The sequence below is a fragment of the Lytechinus variegatus genome, chromosome 7 (genome assembly GCF_018143015.1).
Source record: "Lytechinus variegatus isolate NC3 chromosome 7, Lvar_3.0, whole genome shotgun sequence".
Classification (NCBI taxonomy): Eukaryota; Metazoa; Echinodermata; class Echinoidea; order Temnopleuroida; family Toxopneustidae; genus Lytechinus; species Lytechinus variegatus.
In genome coordinates this window covers 21701946-21729905 of record NC_054746.1, presented here as the reverse complement: position 1 = coordinate 21729905, position 27960 = coordinate 21701946, and the positions used below count along the sequence as shown (strand labels likewise).

The 27960-nt window shown below is 33.9% G+C and overlaps 1 protein-coding gene across 3 annotated transcripts in view; it reads left to right on the top strand.

Annotated features, from left to right (window-relative positions):
• Positions 1-16858: 16858 nt before the first annotated feature.
• The window catches only part of LOC121418741 (alpha-(1,6)-fucosyltransferase-like), a 31983-nt gene continuing 20881 nt past the window's right edge, over positions 16859-27960 (top strand). Inside the window, exons 1-2 of one of the 3 annotated variants that reach the window (XM_041612818.1) lie at positions 16859-17136; positions 27672-27851. In XM_041612818.1, the coding sequence (XP_041468752.1) occupies positions 27730-27851 (122 nt within the window). In that variant the 5' untranslated portion in view covers positions 16859-17136; positions 27672-27729. Of the gene's footprint in view, positions 17137-27671; positions 27888-27960 lie in introns of all 3 variants that reach the window. The other 2 variants (XM_041612819.1, XM_041612817.1) reach the window with 2 other exon arrangements.

Sequence of the window (27960 nt, the reverse complement as noted above, 5' to 3'; positions counted from 1 at the left end):
GGTACGTAAGTAAGAATGCTTCAGTATTGTATGTAGAAGAAGGCAAGAGTTCATATCGATCGCCGGAGTGTAGAGAGAGGGAACGAGAATAATGCTCAAAGGGGGGTCTATAACTATGCCCTATTCGGGACTCTATTGTCACTGCTCTAAAGAAAATCGCCCCATCACAAGCCAAGTTTTATAGTAAAGAGGCGGTACTCCAACAATGCATTTCAAAAGAGCTTTCAAATTGTTTATCTAATTTTCTGGCAGGAGAATGAGGAATAAAGAAATATACATGACCCTCAAATCGACTTCATCCGGGGCTCTTTTAAGGAACGTATCAACTATGGGAATGAAGGTCCCATCCTGAACTACTGTATCATTTCCCATATTCCCACTTTCTTTGATTTCGTTTTCATAGAGCCTCGTCACCCGGGTCGTGAAGGGGAAATGCACCCTGACAAAAAGTTTATTCTGAAAAAAGCAGAAAAATAATTTTTTTAGATGGTGGTGAAGGTCGATGAAAAACCAGAATAAAAAAAGTTATTAGAACGTTACTTATTTGAGTTGTGACGTCATAATTAGGCGAGCAGCTTTCCCACCTATCGTATGGTTAAAAAAACAACAACAATGAAATGTCTTTTACTCAGAAAATACAATATGGCTTTTACTGTACCTTCAGTATATCAATAGAAAAATGATTCCACATCTGCTCCTGAAAGAAAAATATAAAAGAGTCACCACGAATTGAAATTTATGCATTATATTTTATTTAACATATGGAACAGCTGCTCGCATATGACGTCAAAAAAAAACTTGATATTTTAACATTAATCTTTGATGGATTTTCCTCAAACCTTCATCAATATTTTAATTATTTTCTGCTATGTTTGCACCAAACTTCCCCATTAAACGTTCCAATAAGTTTTGTTTATACTCATTTTACGTTGATTTGAGACATCCTAATATAGGACTTGTGAAAATAAACATACTTGCGAATTGGCACATCTTTACCCTTCTTTTATTTTTTTTTTGTTGGAGACATTTATAAAGGTATAATTTATTCATTACATGCCCTTTGATTAAATACTAGCGCGCTGTCACCGGCATTAGCAAACATTTCCATCCGACACGAGTATCAGTCATTTAGTCAGTATTTTTGTTTACTTAATGCAATCATATATTGAGTAATCATTTCATATGTTTGTTTGTTTTTTGAAAATACAAAATCAAACAAATGACAAGTCATTCTTTGATTACGATTGTCATATTTCCGCCTGTATTCTTTCCCCCTTTCAAGATCAAATTCAAGGAAAGTTTTTTTTTCTAAATAATTTGAGACTTTACTTTTTAAATAAAAATACCATAAATTTGTAAATCATACTTCCTCTGTCCTTATCATTGAAACAAGTTAGATGTCTGCTTAACAGGGCAAAAATAAGCCAGATGGAAGAAAGCAAAAGTTGCCTTTGTCAAAGCAAAGAAACAAAAACAAAAAACAGTAGTATTATTATCATTATCATTATTAGCAGTCGTAGTAGTGGTAGTAGTAGTAGTAGTAGTAGTAGTAGTAGTAGTAGTAGTAGTAGTAGTAGTAGTAGTAGTAGTAGTAGTAGTAGCAGTAGTGGTGGTAGTAGTAATAATACTCGCAGTGGCGTATCTAGGATTTTCCAAAGGGGGGGGGGGCAAATTCGTCCGCCAAAAAAATTGACGACCCCCAAAAAAGGGTCTTCAACCACAAATGAAGGATTTCGTACCAGAAAAAAAAAATTGATAAGCAAAAAAAGGTCTTCAAGTTCAAAGGAGCAGGCCACTTGTGGCTCGTCAGGGGTCAGTCTGCCCCCTCTGCCCCCCGTAGGTACGCCAGTGAGTAGTCGTTGTATTTATTTTTTGTATATTTTGTGGTGGATGTCCCGCTTTCTCACCACCGTAGCTTGTAGATTTTCAATCTGATCCATTTTGTTTAACCACATCCCCTTTTACCAAAATACAAAGACTGGTGAAGTTTTCATGTGTAGTTCTGTACAAACTATAAATTTCGGTTGAGTTAAGACATATTGGAGCGTTTGTTTACAACTTTATGAATAACTTTACAAAATGAACTTGAATACCGAATATATATGAATATAATGATTTGGAAAAAAAAATATTCGTTTTCCGAAAAGATTGCCCCATTCCATGAAGAAAGTCGATTCGTGTATTTTATTTACTAAAATAACGACATTTCTCAAATACTATACGAAGGCGCTTTCTAGAACGTTGCGAATATATTGAAAATGCCCTTCAAATCACAACGAAAAATCAAAGATCTTTGTCGAAATTTAGTGAACCGGGACAGCAGATCGTATTAGAGATTCGGACCGGACGAAAATTGAAAATAGGTTATTTGTCTAAGAGTCAAGGACAACACTTCACACAGCAAAAACTGTGGTGTTAACCAGTGTACATAGAGGACCACACCAGTTATTTTACACCGGTGTTAAATTGGTGGTGTTAGTTTTACACCTATAGGTGTTATAACAACACCTTTGGTTGTTACATTTACACTCTGGTGTTTTGTTCAATCTCTAGGTGTAATATTAACACCTCAGGGTGTGGTCCTCTATTAACACCAATTGGTGTCAGTTTTAACACCACAGTTGCAGGCTTCTTTGTTACGGTTTTTGATAACATATTTTCAACGTTCCATAAAGCGTCTGAGTAGTGGATGCAGAAACTTCCCATTGACAACTGCGTCCCGCATTTGTATTTTCACTCGGATAGTAATATAGGAAGTTGTCATAATTATGGATTCGACGAAAGTTTTCATATTGGAAACAGTTAATGGACTAAACATGAAATATTATTTAGCTCTGCTCATGTTTATATCTTCTCCCTCTGGATTGGTTGCGATCAGCATCCACAGACAATGTTGGACTCCATAATACTCCCCCCCCCACATTTTTCTCTCTTCATTTAACATTACATGTCTGACATTGACCCGAAACTGCCGTTGCCATGAGCACGGCGTCATCAACCTCCCGCGGGTCGCGATGGCAGGTGAAAATAGATCGGAGAGCTCCCCGACAGGAAATTTCTCAACTAAACATTTGTACTATTTTTATCACAATCTCTCTCATTTTTCAGTCTGTGTATGAGCCGGCATTCCGCTGTACTAATTGAAGATTGTGTGGATTTAAAATGGTAAATCATTACCTGCAAGAGAGTCATATACAAATACAAGTAACCTTTAGCCTTCATTATTCTGATGCAATTGAATATGGGTCTCTATGACGGTTTTGGAAGTCTACAATTTTGTTTGACAGTGCGTGGATCGAAAAAAGTACCTTTAACCATGCTCTGTCCACCGATAATACAAACCGGAAATTCTTTGTTATTTTTACCAACTGAGATTTTTTACGAGTTTGATGATAACCCATTCATGAATATCTAAATAATGATTCCACACAGGGGGGGGGTCTGATTGACTCTGTTCGATCAGTCCTACAGAACCTACAGACTTTCTGGGAAGCAACCCTCCTTGAAATAGTTTTTATGCAGCATAAGCGGTAAAAATCACTTTAATAGCTACATCCTACACGTCATAGGGTGATCGGATTTCAACAACATAGAATCTGGAGAACCGACCAACATCCCGGATGATTTTTTTTTTTCTAAATTTTCAACCTAAAAAAATGAAAATCTAATTTTGTGACAGATTGTTACATATCTTTTAAATATTATCCTATTTTCGCAAGGCTTTATTTAATTTCCTTTGCTCCTCTTTCTTAGTTGTCTTGGTTGTGAAATCTGTTGAAGTCCATGTGCTCCCAGACCCCTCCCAACTAATCGCCAGTGACTAAGAGAATGGGGAATATATATATATATATATATATATATATATATATATATATATATATATATTATATATATATATATATATGTCATTGTTCAAAACCCAACTTCACCCGACAAAGGAAATTATAATTGGTATGGTGTCGTAAATCTGTCTATCTGACGGTCAATTGGATCAGGGTCGCCTAGCCACTAACCCGTCTCTGTGGTCTAGTGGTTAAGGCACCGGCGTTCAAAGCTGGGGGCCCGAGTTCGATTCCGGCAGAGACATTTTTTCGGCATCACCAATTTTTCCAAAGGGTAGATAGCTCTGGGAACCTTGATTTAAGCTACGCCTACCATTGTTCTCTTCATCCATTTCTTTACACAATATTTGAAATAAAAAGAGTTGCCAAAGCTGTTGTACATGTATAGCTTCACATATATATATATATAAATATATATATATGTATATATATATATATATATATATATATATATATATATATATATATATATATATATATAATATATATATATATACATATATATATATATATATATATTGTATATATATATATATATATATATATATGTATATATATATATATGTATATATATATGTATATATATATGTATATATATATATATATATATATATATATAATTATTTATTATATATATAGGCTTATAAAAACTTTGGTGAATAGTTTTTTTACTTCAAAGATATAATGGGCATCCCAAATCCATCAATTATTTATTATGTTTCGTTGCCCATTTTCATGTAGGCGTACGCATCATGGATTTTGTGTCATGGCTTGCCTGTGTAGTCTTATTATTTTCTTTGCGAGTCAATACTGATTCTGGATGGGATAGTCAATAAAGCATGTATATGCAGTCTTATTGAGTTCATCTGATTAAAGGAATATCGATTAGTCTATAATGACAGATCGAAGTCTATATGGAGTCAATTGTGGTGCAGCCCCAACTAAAATGCATCCATGCGAAAGATTTTCTTTGTTTATGCATTTTTTGCCTATATAGTCCTGATCAAATCGAAAAGAAACCAACTTATTTTGCCCTTTTTTCAAAATTGTAATATGGAAAAGAAATTTGTTTCACGTTATCCTTATTTTTGTTAGTCATGTCAGGAAATTTAGGATATAGATATGTCGCTATAATAATACATTTTGGCAGATGTTGAGAATAATATTAACGGATAAATGTTTATCCGTCACAGTGACATGCTTCAAATATAACTTTATCGAGAAATTGATTTGATAGATCGTCTGGTTTTAGTCACCGATATAATGAATGGTTGTCGCTAGCACGAAATGACGCCGACAGAGACGATTAGATGTATTCCTCGAATAAATAGACAATATACATTTATAAAGTTTGTCTCATTTGCACACTTTTCGGATTTGTATAATGACTGTCTATATCGGTAAAACAATTTTCTCGTGTAGAACCGATCTGGCATAATGAACATGATAAAGGGGCGGATAAAACAAAATGATAAGGTCGAGAGGATGAGCAAAGTGACGACAGAGGGCAAATCATCCGAGAAACTGGTCAGAGGAGAGACTGGAATAAAGTTGTGGGGTAGAAATATTGCTGGTAAGATAAAAGAGAAGAAAAGTGAAGAGGGAACAAACATGGTCATGGCGTTACATTAGGGTGGACATGCAGAAGATATACCTCCTCCCCCCCAATAAAAAAAGGGTGAGGGACCCAATAGACTGTGTCCCCAATTAGTTTGAAGACACAACTACTTTCTTGCAACACTTATGTACAAATGCATTAATGGCACTGCTCCTGGACGATTATGTAATGAAATTGAGATGTATTGTGACCGCCATGGATTTAACACAAGAAACGAAGATTCTATAAATGTAATAATACCTAAACCTAAGCTGGAATTATTCAAACAATGATTTAAATATACTGGTGCTAAAATATGGAACGAGCTTCCACCCAGCCTCCAAAATGCAACATCACTCGATAATTTTAAATTTAAATACAAGAAATTAATTTTAAAAAATCTGATGTGCAATTCATATGTACTACATTACCTGAGTAATAATTATTTAATGAAAGGAATTGTAACCCAAACCCCGATATGCAGTTTCATGTACATTTTACATACCATTTTGTTCAAATACACTTCGATCCAAACATTGTTTTCTCTTTTTTTTAAGTACCTATATCTTTGTCTTAATTCGTTACAATTAAGTATTATTTTTTTTAATATTTATAATTCAGTTTGATACATAAATACATGAAACACAATTTTTTATGTATTCTCATACTTTTATGAAAATTATATCACTTTTTTATAATTTCTATCTCATATCAGTGTTCAACTTATGAATATGTTTTATTATTAGTTTCATCGATTTTTATATAGTTATGTTAATTCATAAACTTCGTCTCTGAAGTGTGTACTTTAATTCGTTGTTAAATACTTAAATTTAATTACATTTATTTTATTACTTTGTAAAACATATTGAAGATTTTCTTGTATTACATTGTATCACTTTAAGCACAATTTTTAAGATATTACTTTGATTTTTATCTCATCTTAAATATATTATCAATTTACATGTATTTATGTTTTTAATGTCAGGACCATGATGTAAAATAGTTTTTTAACTGATCTTGTCATCCTGAATAAATATATTTGAATAAATAAATAAATATGAATGTTAATAAGAGATTATCACGCTTCGCGCTCACATTTTTTATAATTTGTGAGATAAGTATCCTCTTGAATTTCTAGAAATGTTACTTTTACCTGTCAGTATATAAAAAAAAATGCAGCTTTCTATTCGTCGTATATAGTAATAGGTAAGCCTTCTGTGCATGAAATGTTAGCTCTTACGGTCTTTAAAGGGGAATCCAACCCAATAAAAACTTGTTTTTATAAGGAAAAGAAAATCAGACAAGTTGATAGGTGAAAGTTTGAACAATATTGGACAACCAAAAAGAAAGATATGAATTTTTAAAAGTTGTAAATATTGGTAATCACTATACCCACTGAGATTTCAAATTGGCCCCATATGGGATGTCATAGTGATGTAAGGCAAGGACTACTCTTCCATGTACTCCAATACATATTATGGCTAAAATGTCATTTTCCCCAAAAGTTTTATTTCAAATTATATTTTTCTTTCATGAGGACATAAAACAATATACTACATGGGTTATATTTAGATTACTGCCCCAGGGGAATGGGTACTTAGGAGAAAACCACAAATCCCTAATAATAAAGTACATGTACATGGCCAATGGGAAAGTTGTCCTTGCCCCTTGTCATAATTTACTTACCCAGTTGCCAATTTGAAATCTACATAGTATTAGTGATCTCAATTTTTAAGAAAGCTATAACTTTCTTATTGCTTGTCCAATTTCTTTCAAACTTTCACCATTCTGTTTAATTTATTTTTCTCCTTCCCAACACAACATTTTATGGCCAAGGCTGGATTCCCCTTTAACTCATATAATATTTCAACTCGAGCATTTTGCTCGCATAATTTATTTACTGACATACGTACCCGACCTTCATATTTTCTTTATATTATGTCAAATATTCATTTTCTGGTCAGTTTGGCCTGTATCAAATTTCAACTCTCGCTTCGCGCTTGTATCTACATGTATTTAGTGAGACATGGAAACTGTTTGTGATTTAAAATGTGCTTATAAACTTCATTTTCAGGTCTGAACATCAACAACTTTCAGGCCGCGTTTCACTCTTGTATTATTTGATAAGTACTAGTAACACATAAATATTCTTTAACAAAGACCGCTTTTTTGGCGTCAATATGTAAATGATTTCAGCTCGCGCTTTGCGCTCGCATTAGGCCTATTTTTTTACGCTTCATGATTTTTTCTATAACCAAAGGTCATTTCAAGGGAGCTTTGCATTCGTAATTACTTTTAGTAACATCTTCATAATTTCCTATATGTCAAATATTTTTTAAAACGTTCATTTTTTCCGATCAGTATCATCAGTTCGCTCTTTGCGTTCGCATTTACTTTGTTTAGTGAGGTAAGCATCCTTTATGATTACGGAAGGTGTTTAAAATGTCCCGTTTTAGGTCTGAATATGAACCATTTCCAAAATTTGTGAGCTACACCATCTTAAAAAATATTTAAGAAATAAAACCCCTCAAGACAAATTTTAAAAGAGAGAAAATGTATTTTTAATGTAATTCGATTTTTCATTTCACATCTTTTTTATTGAAAAATAGACAGGCACAATATGATAAGTGAATATGCATGGAATAACAATACCATATAGGATATGGATACTATTAGACAGATGAGGCAATATGGGTGTGTGAAGGCCGAAATGTTTAAGGCGCCTTGTCGATCGACACTCAATAAAATTGTGTTTAGGATTGATATTTTTTAGATACAAAAATTGTTTAATCTTAATAGTTGCCACGTAAGACTATAAATACTGTTGACTTCTTTGCGGCATGCAGATAGTTTCTTAATTCATTTTCACTTTCATTAATGGGGGATCATGCACGTATTTTATTTCGTTGTTTGTTTTTTAGTTGTTTTCTTTGAGCTGATAAAAAATAACGAAAATAATAACGCTGTATTTCAGGTTCATACAGGACATTTATGACTAAGTTAAGCCGTGTGATTAGTCTGAGTAGTCTACACATGATGTATATACACATAGAAGAATCATGAGACAGCTCGTAAAATCGAACGAAAACATCGTAAAAGTAAAGGGTTCCTCACTGCTCTTTAAACACACTCCGGTCAGACCGTTTATGAACCGAACCTTATCAGCCAGCCCTCCCCCCCTCATAGCGTGTGTTGCCAAGCAACGGCATCCTATCATCACGTTCATGTTAATCGCCATGCATTGGGGAGGAGGAGGTCATGTTATGAAAATCAGCGTGCCCTACTTATTATATAGATATGTTCATCCCCCGGGTTCATCCGAACACTTTCTAAGGCAGTAAATTCGATCGCATTGACCGCAACTCCAATGTCTTGAATAAAACATACATATATCAGGGACATGTTAACCATGTCTTAATTCATTACCGTTCTCTCATTTTATCGTTATTACTTTATACGTGTAAGAGCAATATAGCTGAGTATACCGCCATCACTAGTGTAGCCTATAGATGGGAGGGGGGGGGGGGCTTGAGGGCCATATTTCCAAAACATTCCACCACAAAAAAATCTTAAATACATGAAGGAATGGAAGGGAAAAGCAATGGATTATGATATCATTTTCTAAATACATTGTCAGAGTCTATCACAAAATATAAACTTTTTATAACGAGTGTCAATTTTTTTCCCGCTCGCTTGCGACAGTCACCCCGACCGACCACCCCCATCTCCACATTTTTAACTCAGTACTGCCTAGCTTCACCCTCAGAAAAAAAAAAATGTTGATTAAACAAAATGCATTCAAAGTAAATGAAAGTAGGTTCATCTTAATAATAAGAGTGTTCCGATATGTCTGAGTCAAATCAGATTGATAATATGAATGTTTTCAAAGAAGAATCATCTAACTCTCTACAAATATTATTCAATTGAGGATAAAGATTATTACTTTTAGGCTGTCTTGCCCCACCCCAACCCCATATCGATACATCCCGGTGCATTCCAATCATATAACTAATACTTCACGATTCGAAAAAAAAATATTGTAGGGTCAGTCTTAATTTGCCCAACAAATTGAGAAATTAGTACAAAATCAAAGTAACCAAACAAAAAAGTGAAAATTAAATCTAAATTTGTTGAAGTTAACATAGGATTGTGTTTCGAGCATCAGTAAGCAATGGTGAAAGTTTTTTTTTTCATTTTAGTAGAAGAGGAGAAGAGTTATGCTCAAACTCTCTGTACCGGAGGTAACGATCCCGATCTCAAGATGACGTCCTCCACTGGGTGTATCTATTTTCAGTGTTTAGAATCTACGCTTTCTATTTTGGGATTTAATTTCAAACTTGATTGCACAGTAAATTAATGAACGCATTCTAAGAATAGTTCGCGGAGAACAATGTTAAGATCTTGAAACGCCTAACTATGAGGTTGGTCGAGCCATTTCTTTTCAAAATTCGATAGTTTTCGGAGACGTAATCTATCTTTTCTTTACCCGATCGCGTTTGAGAAAAGAATTAATCTTTGAATGGTTTACCTCCACGTTCGTTCTATTCCTGGATCTACATAATGTAACTTAAATCACGCGTCACGTTAAGCACCAAAAAGAAAAGCCTTTTTTTATCTATTTATTTTTTGGTCTATTTTTGTAGACGAAGGGTCAAGAGCCAATGAATAAAGCCGTTTTGTTCACAATTGTCTTGATTGTATGGTGACATAGTGGCCTTATTATACAAGTAATATCTGACCATACATCATGCATGTTATGAGAAATGAGAAAATGATGATAAATCATCCTGTCATTCCAGGGGCGGCGGAGCAAAGTTGAAAGTGAGGGGGGGGGGTGCATCGGGAAAAAGGGCACCTTTTCGTTCGAAAAGTGCACTATCTTAAAACAAAGGGGAAACAGTGGCGTAATGAGCCAAAAAAATGAGGATGCTAGTTATGTTGCATCACGTAAGTTGCGTGTGAGCGAAGCGAGCGAGCAAAAAATTGACATTTTTATGACGAAAATCCAATGTAGTGATAGATTTCGACAACTTATATTCAGAAAGTTATGTATTTCGCTCTTCTCTATTCCTTATTCTTTCCTTTCCCTTTTTTTCTTGATTGTGAAAAGTTTGGGGAGGGGGCAAGAGCCTTCCAAGCTTACCCCTATTATGTACGCCACTGCTTATCTTCCCCACTCATATGATTCATGAAACTTAAGGCACTTAGGATTATTCTTACAAGTTTTTCCCTTCATAAGAAGTACATTATGATGAGAAAATTGTTTTTTTTTTATATCAAAGAGGCACTCGTTATCAAATTGGTCCTTCTCAGGTGAAAATATAAGGCAAAGGGGAACTTGCTAACGGCATAAAAACGGGTCCTTCTCAAGTATGAAAGGTGCACAGCGCACGCTCGTTAGGAGGCATCTTGTGTAAAAACAGAAAAAGTGGGGGGGGGCACCCCCACCCGGATCACTGCCCCTGCGTCATTCCTGAGAAATTGAGCATCGAAATGGGGGCCTTGAAGTCAAACCCATCAAAATCCATGTTAGAGTGGGTTCTGTGGCACTCTTACCAATTAACACTTATACCCCTTCTTTTCCGGAGAAACACTTTAAAAAAGGAAAACACCATGCAGTCGGAGCAAGAAACCCCAGATTGTTTTCATATGACATTTCCAGACATGCCAGAGTTATTAATGAGATGTGTTCTAATGCGAATTCCGTGTTTACTTCCCAATTGTGACGATTGAGCGAAAAATAACGTTTGTTAACATGTTTTGTTTCGTAAGAAAACATTGGGTTCAACTGTTCTCAATGTTTTCTTACGCAAGAAAACATTGGGTTCAACTGTTCTCTTTGTCATTTCTCATCTGATGAATATTCCGCAACGGTAATCGCCATCTCTGCATTTCTTCCCGGTGTCACGACTAGATTGTGCAACGTGCGTCATGCTGAGGAGGGTTCGAATCCCAACATGGGCGAAAAGCCAAATTGCAAATTGTCTTTATTTTTTTTTTTGAAATTGAGGCAAAACTTTGACACCTTAATGTTCCAATATGTATAGTCTGATACAAAGACTTAAAAGCGGATTGTCTGTGATAAAAAGAAGTCATAGAGAAAACAAGTTCACAGGAATTCTCTATCTTACCATGCCCATCTATCTGTGCATTATTTTTTCATGAAACCACCAAGAAATCGACTTTTATCAAATAATGAGACAATTAGCAATGAAAATAGAAGGCAAATTACATGTTGACATCATCAAAGAGATTACCATGCCTAAAGGAGTTTCTTATTTCAGTGACGCCATCTTAAAAAAAATGTAGCACACATTTGTACGGAAACGACAATTACCCGATGTCATTAAAACAGATTAAATGACTTCACATTTCAATTATTTCGATAATGACATAAACATCGAAATGAAGAATGACTGAATTGAACGAAAAATGATAATATTAACAAGGATCAGGCATCGCCTCTTATGTCCTTAATTCCATCCACGTTGGAATAGAGACGAGAACATACATGGGAGAGAAGGGAGAGAGAGAGAGAGGGAGAGAGGGGGGGGGGGGGGGGTAAGAGAGAGAGAGAGAGACGGGGGATTGAAATAATTATATTCATAGAAATTGATGAAGTTGTGAATTTTAGAAAAAAATATTAATTATCATTATCAAATACCAATTAAACGCTCAACGAAAATGTTACAAATCATAATCATAGTTTTGACACTGTATTCATATTCTTATGATTTGTACTATAATGTTGATTTGCATAATTTTTTTTACTTTAATGGGAATTCAATCGACGCGACTTTCATTACACTGATTCTAATGGTCATTTGATTTTTTTTAATTCAATTATACTTGGATTAAAATGACGTTTGGGTAGACTACTATCTGATAAAATATCTTGATCCCAGTCACTGGCGTAAAAATGGGGGCAGGGGGCCATGGGCCACCTAAAAGTTTCATTACCAAGAATAAATAAGAGACAAAGGAAAAAGAAATGGTCTGAGATAATAGTGTTATGTCAAACTCTATCACGAAATTGGATCTTTGTAATAAAATATAAAGATATAACTTTTGCTATCTCACTCCGCTCTCTCGCAGATTTGTAGAAATTTTGCCACATACGCCATGTCTGCCTCCTCAAAATGTTTGACTGAAATAAAAAAATATTGAAAAGAACACTTGATCGAACTGGATTCTACTAATGGTTATGGGTACTCTGTGCTGAAAATATCTATATCTAAATAAGTAGAGTAGAGTTCACAGAGCAAAATGCTGAAAATTTCATCTAAATCTGATAACAAATAACAAAGTTGTTGAATTTTATAGATTTAACATTCTGTATAGTGAAAAGCTATATGTATGAATTTTCATTAGGTGGGCTGATGATGTCACATCCCCACTTTCCCCTTTTTTAAAATGTTGTTACATGAAATCATGATTGTTACATTTTGTCATTTATCTGTGAATGATACTTGCCATATAATGAAATAAGGTGCAGCAATGAATATCTAATGCACTAGATCAGTCAGTCCATTTATTTGATTCTTGGATTAAGCCTAATTTCATATTACGAAATACAAAAGAACAATTGATGATGACATCATCGGTTTGCTCACTGAATGATCATGAAGACATGCCTATAACATACACCGGAAAAATGCAAATATTTAAAAGGCCATAGCTTTGTTATTCCTCATCCGATTTTAATCAATTTTTTCAGTGTTTTGTTTGTCTGATTTTTCTTTATCTGTTAAAATCATATTACAGACTGGACTACCCTTTCGTTGAGAACATGTATATAATTTGAAAATAGAGACTACTAAGGCGTATCTGATCATTTACAAATGAACAGTTTCCCTGGTCTTTGTTTTTTGTTGGCTGAATGCTGTATATCAGAATATGCTTTCAACAAACATGCTTCAGATTTGCAGCAGCAACAACATTAAAAAGCAGACATTTTTACTGATATAAAATGTGTCATAATTATATAGATCCGAAAACTGAACATTATGAGAACATAACAGGTTTTGTGAAATGTATCTCTGGAATACTAGTATCAGGGGTAAACTTAATTTTTTTTTTGAATAATATTTTATTTTCTTCCTCTTTCAAATCAAAGTTTACAATCACAATTCATATAAATAAAGATTCTTTGCATGTATACAATCAATAAACAATCAAACAAATAAATATATCAATGAGATTACAAATCTTTTTTTAAATGATTACAAATGAAATTAAACTGCCAAATTTCTCTTCTATAACAATGTGAAAGCAGAGGGAAAAAACCCCATCTCAAACGACAAAATAACAAAGAAAAAAAACTTTGTAAGGGATGACTTTTTTCCCTGAATAGAATAGAAATAATCTCTTTTGCACATAATAATTGTAAAAGAAATAAATTTTAAAAGGGATAAAAGATTATTTCAAAGGTTAATTAGAGGAAGATTATTATCATAAAAAACAATGGATTTTAAACGATTGACTCCCTCTTAAATTACGCATACATTTTCCCCAAATAAAACACACCGAGGTAAGATAATTTATGTCAAAGGTCCATCCATTAACTTTTTTAATTGGACATAGATGGCGCTGTTAGACATATAAAATAAATAGCTATTGATTGCTCTGTTCCAAAAGGAACGAGTGATTTACCATAAACAAATCTATTAATTCTTGAACCCAATATTTCGAATTCGATGCTTGACTCACCCGACCCGTCAGCGGTGAATCCAGGGGGAGTAGCACATCCGATCCATGCCCCCCCCCCCTTTCAGTGGAAAATGTCGTGCAGGCCTTTATCAAAACCTTGATAACCATCAATCGAAAGTGATTTTTTTTGCTTGTTGAATTTTCTGGACAATACGCCCACTCTCTGAAAATCCTGGACCTGTCCCTGCCATCCATGCACATACACATAAACGCATACACCCTTTTCGTAACATTTTATTCTGAATTGATCACAAAGAATTACACTTCAGTTAAAACACAGGGGGCGGGGGAGGGCTGACTATGCAAAAAAAATCACAATCATAATGGTCACTTTTACGTTTTTGTACACGGTTTTGGAAAAAAGTGGGGGCTGTAGACCCCCCCCCCCCCCGCTTCCACGGCCCCTGATTAACAAACCAACATTCACTTCAATTTCACATTTCTTCATAATATTCCATTTGCTTGATAATCTGTATATACAAATCATTTATAAATTGAGGGAAGAAAGTTATGAAAACCATTATTATCAATCTAAACAACAGTCCCTAGATTTACTCAACTTAAAGGCTTGTACATTTCCCTTTAGGAGGTTAATAATTTTGCCTTGCCCTCCCATGCCCCACCCTAAAAAACCCAACTTATATACACTCTACACAGTAAAAAGAATTTTACAACGCTGTTTACTATACGAAACTTACAGTAATTGTTTAAACGGTTTAAATCTTAAGCAACCAAGTTTAATTTTCAATATCTAATCTTTAAGAAATTAAACATGATTGTTTAAACGGTTGGACAAAATCTGTAAGGTTCATTATAGTAAACAGCGTTTTTACTGTGAAGACCCTCTACAAAATATCAACAAATCCTAGCTACGCCACTAATTGCAGTCAATCCCAATATGATTTTATAGATATATTAATAGGCCGAATAATTTCCTCTCACATATCCTATCATGTATACATATTTTTCTTATGTATATATAAATTTATATTTTGTCTGCGACGGTTTTAATGAAAAAAGTATAAAAAGACAATTATGAATACAAAAACGAATTTTGTAATTCGTAAAAATAATTGTTATCCATAACTTGAATTTGTCTCATAGCGTGGGTGTCATTTTTTTTTTCATTATTCTTTTATTTATATAAAAAAATGAGAATAGCACAATGTGTATTGATTCCAATCATTGTCCTCTATAAACATGAAACACATGCCCGAATCAAAAGGCGAGATATTCTTTGTCAAGCACTGCAAGAATAACAACAGCCCAAGAATCGATTACAATGATGACGACAGTACACGTATAGAGGATAGCAAATAATAGTACAGGTAAGAAGAGACATAACCTTGTTTTTCATATTTTATATTTTTATATATTATGGTTTCTTGTCAATTCGAGGGTATTGATTCCGAATCTGAATAACGCCACTTGTGTAACCTTGAGAATTTTCCGTAAATCATTAAAATTCAATATAGCCGCCAAAGTTATGCAAATTGACCCATAAAATTACCCACTACATTGGCTATAAAATACATGTTGCAGGAGTGACATACTATCTGAAAAAAATGAAAAAAAAAATATATATTTTCTTGATATTCAAAATGGCCGCCGTAGACCCCTGTATACCCTATTAAGTTTGAATGGGGAAAATAAATTTTTACAAAAGTGAGCACTAACATGCAAGTAATTGTGATCTATGCGTGAAGTAATGTCTGAGAACGTGATAGCTCTAATAATTTGTGTTGTCATGTATGTGATAAATGATGTATTTTTATATTCAAAATGGCCTCCAAACGCCATAACACTATTATGTACAATGTGAATGGGGGAAGCACTAAAACTAAAGGGTGAGTACTAAAATGCATGTTATGAAGATAAACAAGTTGAATACTGACTTTAAAAAATACTTTTGTGAACGAAATTTATTATCTAAATAATATGCAATGTATGTGATAAATCATTTCAACAGAAGTTGGTTTAGCTTGACTAAAAATAGTGTTGTATGAGTGAAATATTGTCGGAAAATATGATTTCTAACGAAATATATTTTTGGTGTTATTTAGATGATAAATGCTATATTCTACAATTCAAAATATCTGCAATTAAACCGAATGCCACCCGAATAGTGGCCAGAATCAAGCCGAATGTTTCCTGATTGTTCCAATTATACAGTCGAATGACGACCCGTTTGTAGACCGGAATCGGAACGAATATTTGATTTGATTTATTGTTTTGATTTATTGAGCCCAATCCCTCCCGAATTTTCTCGCATTCGCGGAGGGAGAAGTGACAGAATACTTCTGGATCCACCCAAATTCGTGTATTCGGCGGGGTATTCGGATGGATTCGCAGCTGATTCGGTTCCGGTGTAACCTGGGCTTTATGGAATTTTAATAAGGTGAAGTCGTGAAGATATATAACTTGCACTCGTCCTGCAAACATGTCAAACCAGTTCTCCCATGTGAAACCGTGGTAAAATTTACATGCTAAGAAAAGGGAAACCTTAATTCAGAAATTGAGATGAAGAGGGCATGCAAAAAATGTACGTTCTAAAGATTGGGTAGACATTTTTATACTAAACAATTGTGAAACGTAATTGTAGTTCGGTATGCAAGAGAGTTTAAATATGAAAAAGAGGGCATACATCAATTGTAATACACAGAAGCTTGAGTGGAGAATTAAAAAAAAAATATTCAGTCGGCATTCACAACAGTTCATGCGTGCGATGCAGGGGCAACTTGGAGCCAACAGTGCGAACAAGTAGCCTTCTGGAATCCTCAGCTTTCTAGTTTCGGGCTGGTAGTGAGCTTATAGTTTAAAACTGGAGTGCATATAGATATACAGTCATGTACATATTCATGAGGTTGGAAATGACAATTATGTGAACATACGCATGCAGGAGACCAAAGAAAATGTAGGATATTGTAGGCATCAATTCGTCTGTCACTCCGCTCCTTCGATTTCCTGCTTTTTCATTCATCAGTGTTGGCAAGTATATGGACAGTATTTGCTGCAGCTCATATTATTTGAACTCCTTTGTTGTTCCTTGCTGTTTTTAAAAATTATTATTGTTAAATATTCTTTGCGTGTTTTTTTTTCGTTTTGCAATTTACATTAAGTTTGAAGTTAAAGGGGTGCATGAAGGAACCGGTGTCTGGGGTATAGAATGTTAAATAAACTTAATTATCAACTTTACAAAATAATGACTGCCGGCTTTATATTCTAGAAAATTTAGAAGCAAGGAACAACTAAATTTTATTGATATATGACAGTTTTGAAAATAATGCAGGAACGAGGTACATGTTACTGGGGCATGTTAGCTCCGATCAGAAACAGAAACAGATCTGCAACCTATTCAAGATTGGGGAAATTTGGTTAAATTATCCAATTTAAAATCTTCATTTATTAAAAATATTGTAACATTTTAAACATTTTTTCCCCTTGATTTAGTGAATTTGCCAGGCATGTGAAAAAATGAGTCATTCTTTGGAGAAAAAAAAAATTGTGAAATATCAAACAATAATTAAAATTTATGTAGTTAGTATGCAAACAGTAACAGATAACCATGTATTGTCGTTATGTATTTATGTTATAAGATTAAATCTGCGAATCCTAGGACGATCCGATGTAGCAATAACTTTTAACACCATTATGTAAAGCAGGTATAATTTGAGAAAAACGCATTTTAAAATTCATATTTACACAGACGTCTTATTAATAATTAGCTGTTCATAGTCATTTTAGGGACAAACGCAGGTATTTGGGGCTTAAAACATTCACTTGACATGAACATTTTGTTTTACAATACATGCAGTGATAACATAAAAATATTTCTAACAGTATATCGTATGTATCAGTAATACATCAATAAATTTTAATGCATGATATATTTTCCATAGATTTCCAATTAATTGATGGAAATATATACACATGTATAAAAAGAGAAATGACGTATTCAAATTTAAGATATTGAAAGTAAAAAATCAGATCAATTATTAACTTTTTAATACAAGTGCTCTGACTTTACCGAGTGCCTGACCATGAAAACGCGTTTAAAAACCTCTCTCTAAATAATGTTGTAAGCTCCAGTTACCACTTTGTATGCATAATTATGACAGTGAGATATATTAGTAATAATAATAATAATAATATGTCCATTTATATAGCACATTTACTATGTGCATATACTCAACTGCGCATTGATACTTTGTATCATAACCCCGGCTGTAGCTATAAGCCGCCATATTAATAGGCGCTAATTAATTAATCATTAATTATTAATCAAATTAAGTGAGATTCGTTTCATTACAATTCAGCATGATAGGTATACTGGCACATGTCGTATGTATTCAAACTATCTAAATGCTAAAAGTGAAGGGAAATGTTTTTTTTTTTTCATTTTTTGTAAAAGAAATCTTTGTAATCAAAGCAGAAAAGAAGCTTTCTTGAGTTGCGTTTATAGCTAGGGTATCATTTCAGTCATCATGGGGCTTATTACCGCACATTAAACTTTTGGTAAATGCATACCAGGGCCCCGTCTTACAAAGAGTTATGATTGATCCAATCAATCATAACTCTATGGAAATCCATGAGTGTCATAATTTTTCTACAGGAAATGTGCAAAATGTCCTTTGTAAACAAAGGAGAACACACCGAACTGTCAAGAAATCAACGAAATTATGGATATATTTACATATTATCTAGAAAAAAAATGAGCAAACATGCATTGTATATGTTGACGTTGCTGGCTTTCCATAGTTGTGATTGATCGGATCAATTGCAACTCTTTGTAAGACGGGCCCCTGATTATCAAAAGGTGCCTTTATTAATATTTTACAGCTAATTTGGGGGCAACTATACATTTTTGTTAGATTTACCAAAATTTAATGTGCAGGGCATTGATGACACATACCTTGATCATGATCCTCCATGCTCTTTACTCATCCATTGTGCTCATATACCATGAATACAGTGTAATAGTCCAGGATATAAGAGGCATAACCTTTTTTTCATATATACAGTGCGTCCCAGAATAAACGAAACCGAGATTTAGCAATCATTTATCATAACTTTATCATAAATAGAATAGACAAATGACCTACCAATTTAAAGCTTAGAATCTCCTCTTTCATCTGATATTACTTAGGTTATTTCTTATTCACGCATGAGTGAGCAAAAACAATTGGAAGAAAGGATACCAAAAACTTATTTGGCGGGGGTATCTGGGTTTCAAAAAGAAAACCACATTTCTGAAAAGTTCAATATCTGCTCTTTAATTTGGTACCTAAATTACAGAAAATGGTCAAGAAATAAAAAAGTTCTGGTCATTTGAAATAAGGCTTGTATTTCCATAATTTTATGAGATAAACGTGTTTTCACCGGTTTCCCACAGAAGCTTTCGCATGGTGAACAAAAGATTTAATGCATGGCTGATCGTCAACAAAACGGAGTGTTGAGTGAGTTTGAAAGCCAGCCTGGAGAACCTCTTCATTTTATGAAATTTATTGAAATTTAAGCCTTATTTTAAATGACCAGAATTTTGTTATTTCCTGACCATTTTCTGTAATTTAGGTATCAAATTAAAGAGGAGATATTGAACTTTTCAAAAATGTGATTTTCTTTTGAAACCCAGATACCCCCGCAAATGAATTTTTGATATCCTTTCTTCAAATTGTATTTGCTCACTCATGCGTGAATGAGAAATAATGTAAGTAATATCAGAAGAAAGAAGAGATTCTAAGCTTTAAATTGATAGGTCATTTGTCTATTTTATTTATGATTAAGTTATGATAAATGATAGCTAAATCTCGGTTTCGTTTTTTCTGGGACGCACTGTACAATATTTTTTATGGTTTCTTGTTAATATGAGGGTGCTGATTACGGATCTGGATCATGCCACTCGAGTAACCTTGAGCACTTTCTGCATATTGGCAAAATCCAATATAGCCGCCAAAATATGCAAATTACCCATGAAAATCATAAAAGTGCCCGCACATTGGCTATAAAATGCATGGAATTTGTGTGGCAGGAGTGAAATACTCTCTGAAAAAAAAATTGACAAAAAAATAATTTTCTTGATATTCAAAATAGACGCCATAGGTAAAACTAATTTTCACAAAAATGATCACTAAACTGCAAGTAATTGTGATCTATGAACGAAGCAAAGTATGAAAATCATAATTACTAACGAGATACATCATTTATGATGTCATATAGGAAAATTGCAGCAGCTGTATTTTGATATTCAAAGTATTTGCCACTGGCCCAAACAGTATTATATACAATGGCAATGGGGGCCAAAAAATCCCCAAAGTGGGCACTAAAATGCATATCATTAAAGTAAACGAGTTGAATATTGACTAAAACAACTGTTAACGAAATATGTAATTTAGTAATCCATGTATGTGATAAATGTTGTTTTTGTATATTCAAAATGGCCGCCAAAGATCCTAACGGTATTATGTAATGAGAAAAAGGACCAGAGAAATTGTGAGCACTAACATGCGTGTATTTTGTAATAAATTAATGGGATACTACATCATTCAGGGGAGCTTTTCATGAACATTTTTGTTCGACAAGTTGTCAGATCTGACATGTATCTTTCCTTGATTCTGATTGGCTGAGAGGCACTATTACTATGGTAACTCAGATAAAATGGGACTTGTCGGATAAAACGTCTGACAAGTCCTTTCATGAAACACTCCCCATGTTTCACGTTTGTGTTAAATATTGTATTTTTGACTTTCAAAATGGCCACCATAGATATTGACTGTATTATGGATAATGCGAACTGGGAAACCAATAATCACAAGAGTGAGCACCATAAATGCACATAATGGTGATGTGTGAGTAAAATATCGTCTGAAAGCATAATTTCTAACAAGTAATATAATCTCTTCTGTCAGGTAGGTGACAAATACTATATTTTTAAAGTAAAAATGGCCGCTTCGGGCCATTACGGTATTGAATGGGGAGTTATTTTTGTTTGACTAAATTGTTGTATGAGTAAAATATTGTCTGAAAACATGATTTATAACACAATATATCATATCTTATGTAATTTAGGTGATAAATACTATATTTCAAGATTAAAAATGGCCGCCATAATTATTATGACCCTTTTTTTTTAATTATCCGTTCCCATTCAAATTGTACATAATGCGATACACTCTAAAAAAGGTTTACCCAATATTGGGTAAAATGGGAACATGCATGTTGGTTGGGTAGAAAGATACCCAATATGTTGTAAATTTTACGCAATGTTGCGTTGAAATAGCCCAATTTTGGGTAAAAAAATACCCGGCAAACACGCATGTTCCCTTTCTACCCAATAAAATTTTACTCAGTGTTTTTAGAGTGTAAGGGCCTATGTGGTGACCATTTTCAATTTCAAAATGCAGCAGTAATCACCTAAATTACACAAGATATGATTATATTTCGCTAGAAACCGTGGTTTTAGACAATATTTCACCTTACATCACATTTATATTCAATATTTATAGTCGATCAAAGCAAAATTCCGTCAAACTTATATGTCCCAAGTTACAATGTACATAATACTTTTAGAACCTATGGCAGCCATTTTGAATTTAAAAGCACAGCATTTATTAGCTTTATGACCAATATGTGATGTATTTAGTTAGAAATCACGTTTAAGACAATATTTTTACTCGTACATCACCCGGGTACATCACAATTACATGCATTTTATGATTCTCACTCTTGTGAAAATTAGCTTCCCTGTATCTTTGTATGCAGTCAAGGCTTAGAGCGGCTATTTTGAATGTCAAAATATTTGAATGTCAAAATACAGTATAATCACCTACAGTACATGGCAGAAGAAATGCTATAATTCATAAAAATTATGTTTCCAAATAATATTTTACTCATATACAATAGGATTAAATGTATGTCATAGTCAAGCAAATCCAAATTCTTACAAAATTATATGTCCCCATTTACATTGCAGATAATACTGTATGGGCAATTTTGAATTTCACAATACAACAACATTTATCTCAGGCATGACAATAGAAATGATATGTTTAGCTAGAAAACAAATTTTCAGACAATTATTTACTTGTAGATCATAATTACATGCATTTTATGGTTCCCACTCTTGTGAAAATTGGTTTCTCCATTCGCATTGTAGATAATAAATATGGGGCATTACGGCCCCCGTACGGCTTGGTATTACGGCGGCCATTTTTTACTTCAAAATGCAGCATTTGTTACATACATGGCATATTAAATAATATATTTCGTTAACATTTATGTTTTTAATCAGTATTCAACTCGTTTATCTTAATAATATGCATTTTGTTTTTGGCCCCCATTGCCATTGTACACAAAACTGATTGGGCCAGTGGCGAATATTTTGAACATCAAAATACAGCAGTTTTCCCATAATGACATAATCAATGATATATCTCCTTAGTACTAATGATTTTCATACATTACTTCGTTGATAGATCACAATTTGCAGCGTAGTGCTTATTTTTGTGAAAATTAGTTTTCCCTTTCATATTGTACATACTAGATTATACAGGGGCCTATGGCGGCCATTTTGAATATCAAGAAAATAAATATTTTGTCAAAAATCATTTCTTCAGACAGTATTTAACTCCACCCACACAATGTCAAGCATTTTATAGCCATTTTATGATTTTCATGGGTATATTTTGGCGGCCATATTGGATTTTGCCAATTTGCAGAAAATGCTCAAGGTTACACGAGTGGCATCATTAAGATTCGTAATCATATGAAAGGTTTAGTCAATTTTCTATGGGGCCTATCCTGGACTATAACTGCCGCCCAAGTGGTTGGTCACGGCTATTAAAAACGACAACGCGGATATGTGAATTTGTGTCATGCTCGTCTTCAACCAACATCGATGTATATAAAAAAAATTATGTGCCAAGCTTTTTCGTGAATATTGGGGGTTCGTTTTGCAATATCAATTTATTGCACAAATACACCGTTACCATAGCAACACAGTACCCGTAACATGTTTTGATTTATCATATTCTCACAATATGTTCAATGATATAAATATATTTCTGATTTATTGTCAAACTATTTTTGTTACCTTCTTCTTGTTCTTCCTCCGCTTTTATCGGAGATCAGCATCAAAATGCAGTATGTCGTAATCCATCCATCCAGTACATTAAATTACATAATCAATTCATTGAGGACAGGAAAGAGATACGTTTCATATGAATTTTATATAAAAATAGCAGAGTATCTGTTACAAGCTGACAGCAAACTGAAGAAGGAAGATTAAGAGAGCTTGGTAAGAGGACCACTCTACTATAATGGTTGTTCTTGAAGGGGTCATATAGACGTAATATTTCATCATGCATATGCCTTCTTTTCAGTTTTGCAAGGTCTGCCCTGTGAGATAAGAAATAGGCACAGGATCCAACAAAATGATCTGCATCTTCATCTTCCTTGTTTGACACCGTTAATCGTAATTTCTTATTTACTTTACTAGAAGAACTTGGTTTTAAAAATTCGTTTATTAAATGGATTAAGACTTTGTATAATAACGCCAGTGGTAAAATAATGAATTATGGTTGGATATCTAAAAGATTTTCGATTAACAGGGGTGTAAGACAAGGATGTCCATTGTCTGCCCTTTTGTTTATTATTTTGGCAGAAGTTTTAGCAGCAAAAGTTAAACAGAATTCAAAGATTAGAGGTATTCAAGTACCTTACCCTGAATCAGATTGTTCAGGTTTCATAGATATTCGCATAGTTCAGTTTGCAGATGATACTACAATTTTTGCAGATTCTGTCAACTCTGTTAAAGAAATAATGAGAGAAGTAGAAAATTTTGGTAAAAATGTCGGTCCCAAAATTAATTGGTCAAAATCTAAGTTCATGAGATTAAATATCAAAGTCCAAATCACTGAGGATTTAGAATTTACAGAAAATGCTATAAAATGTCTCGGGGTTTATGTTGGAAAATTTCATAGAGAAGTTGAAAACTTAAATTGGGAAGGTAAAGTGAAGAAAATAAAAAGTACTTTAGATTTATGGAAAATGCGAAAACTAACTTCAGGGGCGGATCCAGCTTTTTTATAAAGGGGGGGGGGTTGGGGTGGTTTGTGAGGGAGCGTAGCGACCGATTCCAAGCGAGCGGAGCGAGCGAGGGGGGGGGTGTGGGAGGGGGTGTCCCCCCCTCCCACAGTAGGGAAAATTTTTGAAAATCTGTGTGTGAAAATTGCGTTTTCTTGCATCTAAAACACCACTATTTTTGGTATAGAGGTCGTTGCCAAATTAACCCCCATGAAAATTTGTAAAATTAAGTTGCATTTCTTGCAATGTAAGGCCAGTTAACAACACAGATACAAAGAATTGGGGACCTTGGAATTAGCACTGTTAGCCTAATACTTTTATTATGAACAGCTAATACTCAATATTATTTTCATTCCCAAATATTTATTTTTCATCCCCAAAGACTTCAACAATCCCCCAATTTTTTTTTTTTAATGTGGGGATTTTGGGGATGAGAATCGGCAACGCTGGCCTAGCTTGTCACTTCGGCGGTGGCCCGTGTCCTCAAGAAAGCTGATGGGGGGGCAAGGGACTTTGTGACATTTGTTCGCCCAACCCCCCCCCCCCTCCCCCAAAAAGAAATAATAATAATGATAATAAATGAAATAAATACATAGAAATAGAATAAAATAAAATTACAAGTTTTAAAAAAAATAAGATTTAAGAAAATGGTCCCCGTATTTTTTTTTTTTTTGGGGGGGGGGGTTGCAACCCCCACCCCCTCTCTAGATCCGCTTCTGAACTTTGTATGGGAAGGTGACTGTCATAAAGCATTTAGTCACTTCTCAATTGGTATATACAGCAACAGCAGTCCCAGTACCATTGAAAATAATTAAATTGGTAAATAGATTAATATACTCTTTTTTATGGAATTCCAAAGCTGAAAAGGTCAAGCGAAATGTATGCTGTAATTCTGAAATAGAAGGAGGCCTTAGAATAGTCAATTTAATTTACAAATGTTCTTCTCTTCGTTTATCATTGATTCAAAAATATATCTCAGGTGAAAAAAACATCATGGAAAATTTTATTCAATTATTGGATCAGTAAAATTTCTGACATTCCTATGTGTTTGAGATTTAATTGCCAAAAAATGATATGATAAGAATATGCAAAAGAAAACAATTACCAGTGTTTTACATTGACCTTTTTAGATCGTGGTCTGAAATAAAGTATATTCACACGTTTAATGTTTGCAATGTAAACCAAGAAATTATCTGGTACAATAGCAATATAAAACATGAGAAAGAAACGTTATTTTTTCAAAACTCGACCAAAGAGGGGATTTATACAGTGGGACAGATTATAGAAGATGGGAATTGGAAAGATTTTTCATGTATTAGCAAATATTTTAACCGCAGACAATTGCTTACTTCTTTCGAAATGTCAAAACTAAAAAAGGAATTTCCACACTTCTGGTTAGAGAAATTACGTAATACAAGAACCCCACAACGGCTACAAAAAGAAGAACCCAATGTGATTGAGTTAGCAACAGGTGACTCAATAAATGTCGAGAAAATGTCAGCTAAACACTATTATAGTTTGTTAGTGGATAAATACAAAGAAGAACCCGTTTGTTTACATTTTTGGCAAGATCGTTTAGACTTGTCAAACGAATTTGATTGGAGTGAAGTATTTAAATTCAAATTTCAGCAAATTAATGACAATAAAATAAAACAATTTAATTTTAAACTTTTTCACAAAATATTGCCCAGTAAAGACAATTTATGCAAATGGGGAATTTCGAATGATAATTTATGTCGTACTTGCAATTGCAAAGAAACTATATGTCATTTTTTATTGACATGCAGAAAAGTGAGGTTATTTTAGAAAATAGTTTTGTGTCTTATTCGGAATAATTTTGGCCTTGACATTGACATTAATGAAAAAATTATTTTTATAGAATATGATATAGGCAACCGAAAAACAAAACTCGTCAATTTCATCCTTAATTATGCCCAATATACTGTATATAAGAATTATGTCAAAGAATATAATGATAAAAAGAAACATGTGTTACATCGAAACTATCTATTGAAAGATTTGAAAGCAGAAATAAGATTTCACCTAAGTTTAAAGTATAATCAGGAAAGATTTCATGAAACTGAGTTGCAGAAGATACGTTTTTACTTTGAGTGAATACACTACCAGTCACAGTTTTTATGGTCCGCTGCTGGCTGGCCTGTTGGAGCCGGAGAACAATGGATTCAGTCCACTGAATCTATTGTTCTCTGGTTCTCGACGGGTGACAGCGGGCCGAGGAATTGTGACTGGTAGTGTAAGTAACATATTTTATTGTATTTTTTTTGTATTTGTTGTAAAATATTGTTGTGTGATATGTGAATTTTGTTCCTGAAAAAACCTGTATCTTTTGATATTTTATGAATAATAAAAAGTACCTCAATTGAGGATAAATAGAAAAAAAATCTTCCTTGTTACAAAAAGAAGAACCCAATGTGATTGAGTTAGCAACAGGTGACTCAATAAATGTTGAGAAAATGTTTTTAAAAAAAGAATCTTCCTTGTTACAAAAAGCTGGCACGTGGCTGTATTTGACTTTTTAATAGTTAGAAGCCTTGTCTGAACAGGGTATGTTTGGCACAGCAGTTGGGATCTGATCATTACAGCTTGGCGCAGGAATTTTCTCGACAATAAATGTCGAGAAAATGTTACCAAAAAAAAATCTTCCGATTTGTTACAAAAAGCTGGCACGTGGCTGTATTTGACTTTTTAATAGTTAGAAGTCTTGTCTGAACAGGGTATGTTTGGCACAGCAGTTGGGATCTGATCATTACAGCTTGGCGCAGGAATTTGTAGAAGAAAAATAGATCAATCAAATCAAATATAAATTTGCCCGGTTCGTTTTTACTTTTACATCAAATTGCCCCTCGAATTTTGCTAAAATGTGCAGTGTCCAAAATGTGCAGACATTTCGCGTATTAACAGCACATTTTGGTATTAAACAATACATCTCATTAATCATACGTGCACTATACCGGCACATTTTGGTTACAAAACTAATAATGCGCAGTGTAGGTTTCTAAAGTCTGATTATGCCATTTCTTGCCCGTGTGGGTTGCCACCACTAGCTAAAATTATAATCATAATTATAATATCCTTGTTCAGACATGTGATCCTTGGTGGAGTAAAGTACTATTATGCATGGATTTAAATTACCAAAATATTTTTCTTATCAGGAACAAGACAAAGGTTGTTATGGTCGGAGGATCGAAGCTCTATCGGAGGAAAGGTCGGAGTAGTGCCCGTCCGGACAGAGTTACTCCGACCTTCCTCCTCCGACCAAGATACTCCTGGAAACCAGGAATATCTTGGTATTCTTATTATCCTGGATTCTTTATCTAATGTCTCAGCCTCAAAATATTCGAGCGACTTCTTCGTCATGCACCGAAAAAGTCACAGTTACAAAGTAACTTAAATTTAATTTTATTCTCTTTGCATTTCTGAAGTCAAACGTGAGAGAATACCAGTTGCCCGACGAGTGCGAAGGATTGGGAAGTGTGAACCATGCGGATGTCATATAAATTTGGGCTGATCATGGGGTTAACCTGGTTGGGTGGTCTGATCTATCTCAAGTCTGTAGGAGAGCAGCAGGATCTTGCCAAAGAGTTAATCATCGTCAGGCAGAAGTATGAAGATCAGAAGATACGTATTCAACAATTAGAGTAAGATATCTTTTCATTGCATTATTCCAACCAATGAGCAAAAATAAAAATAAATAAATGAATGAATTAATTA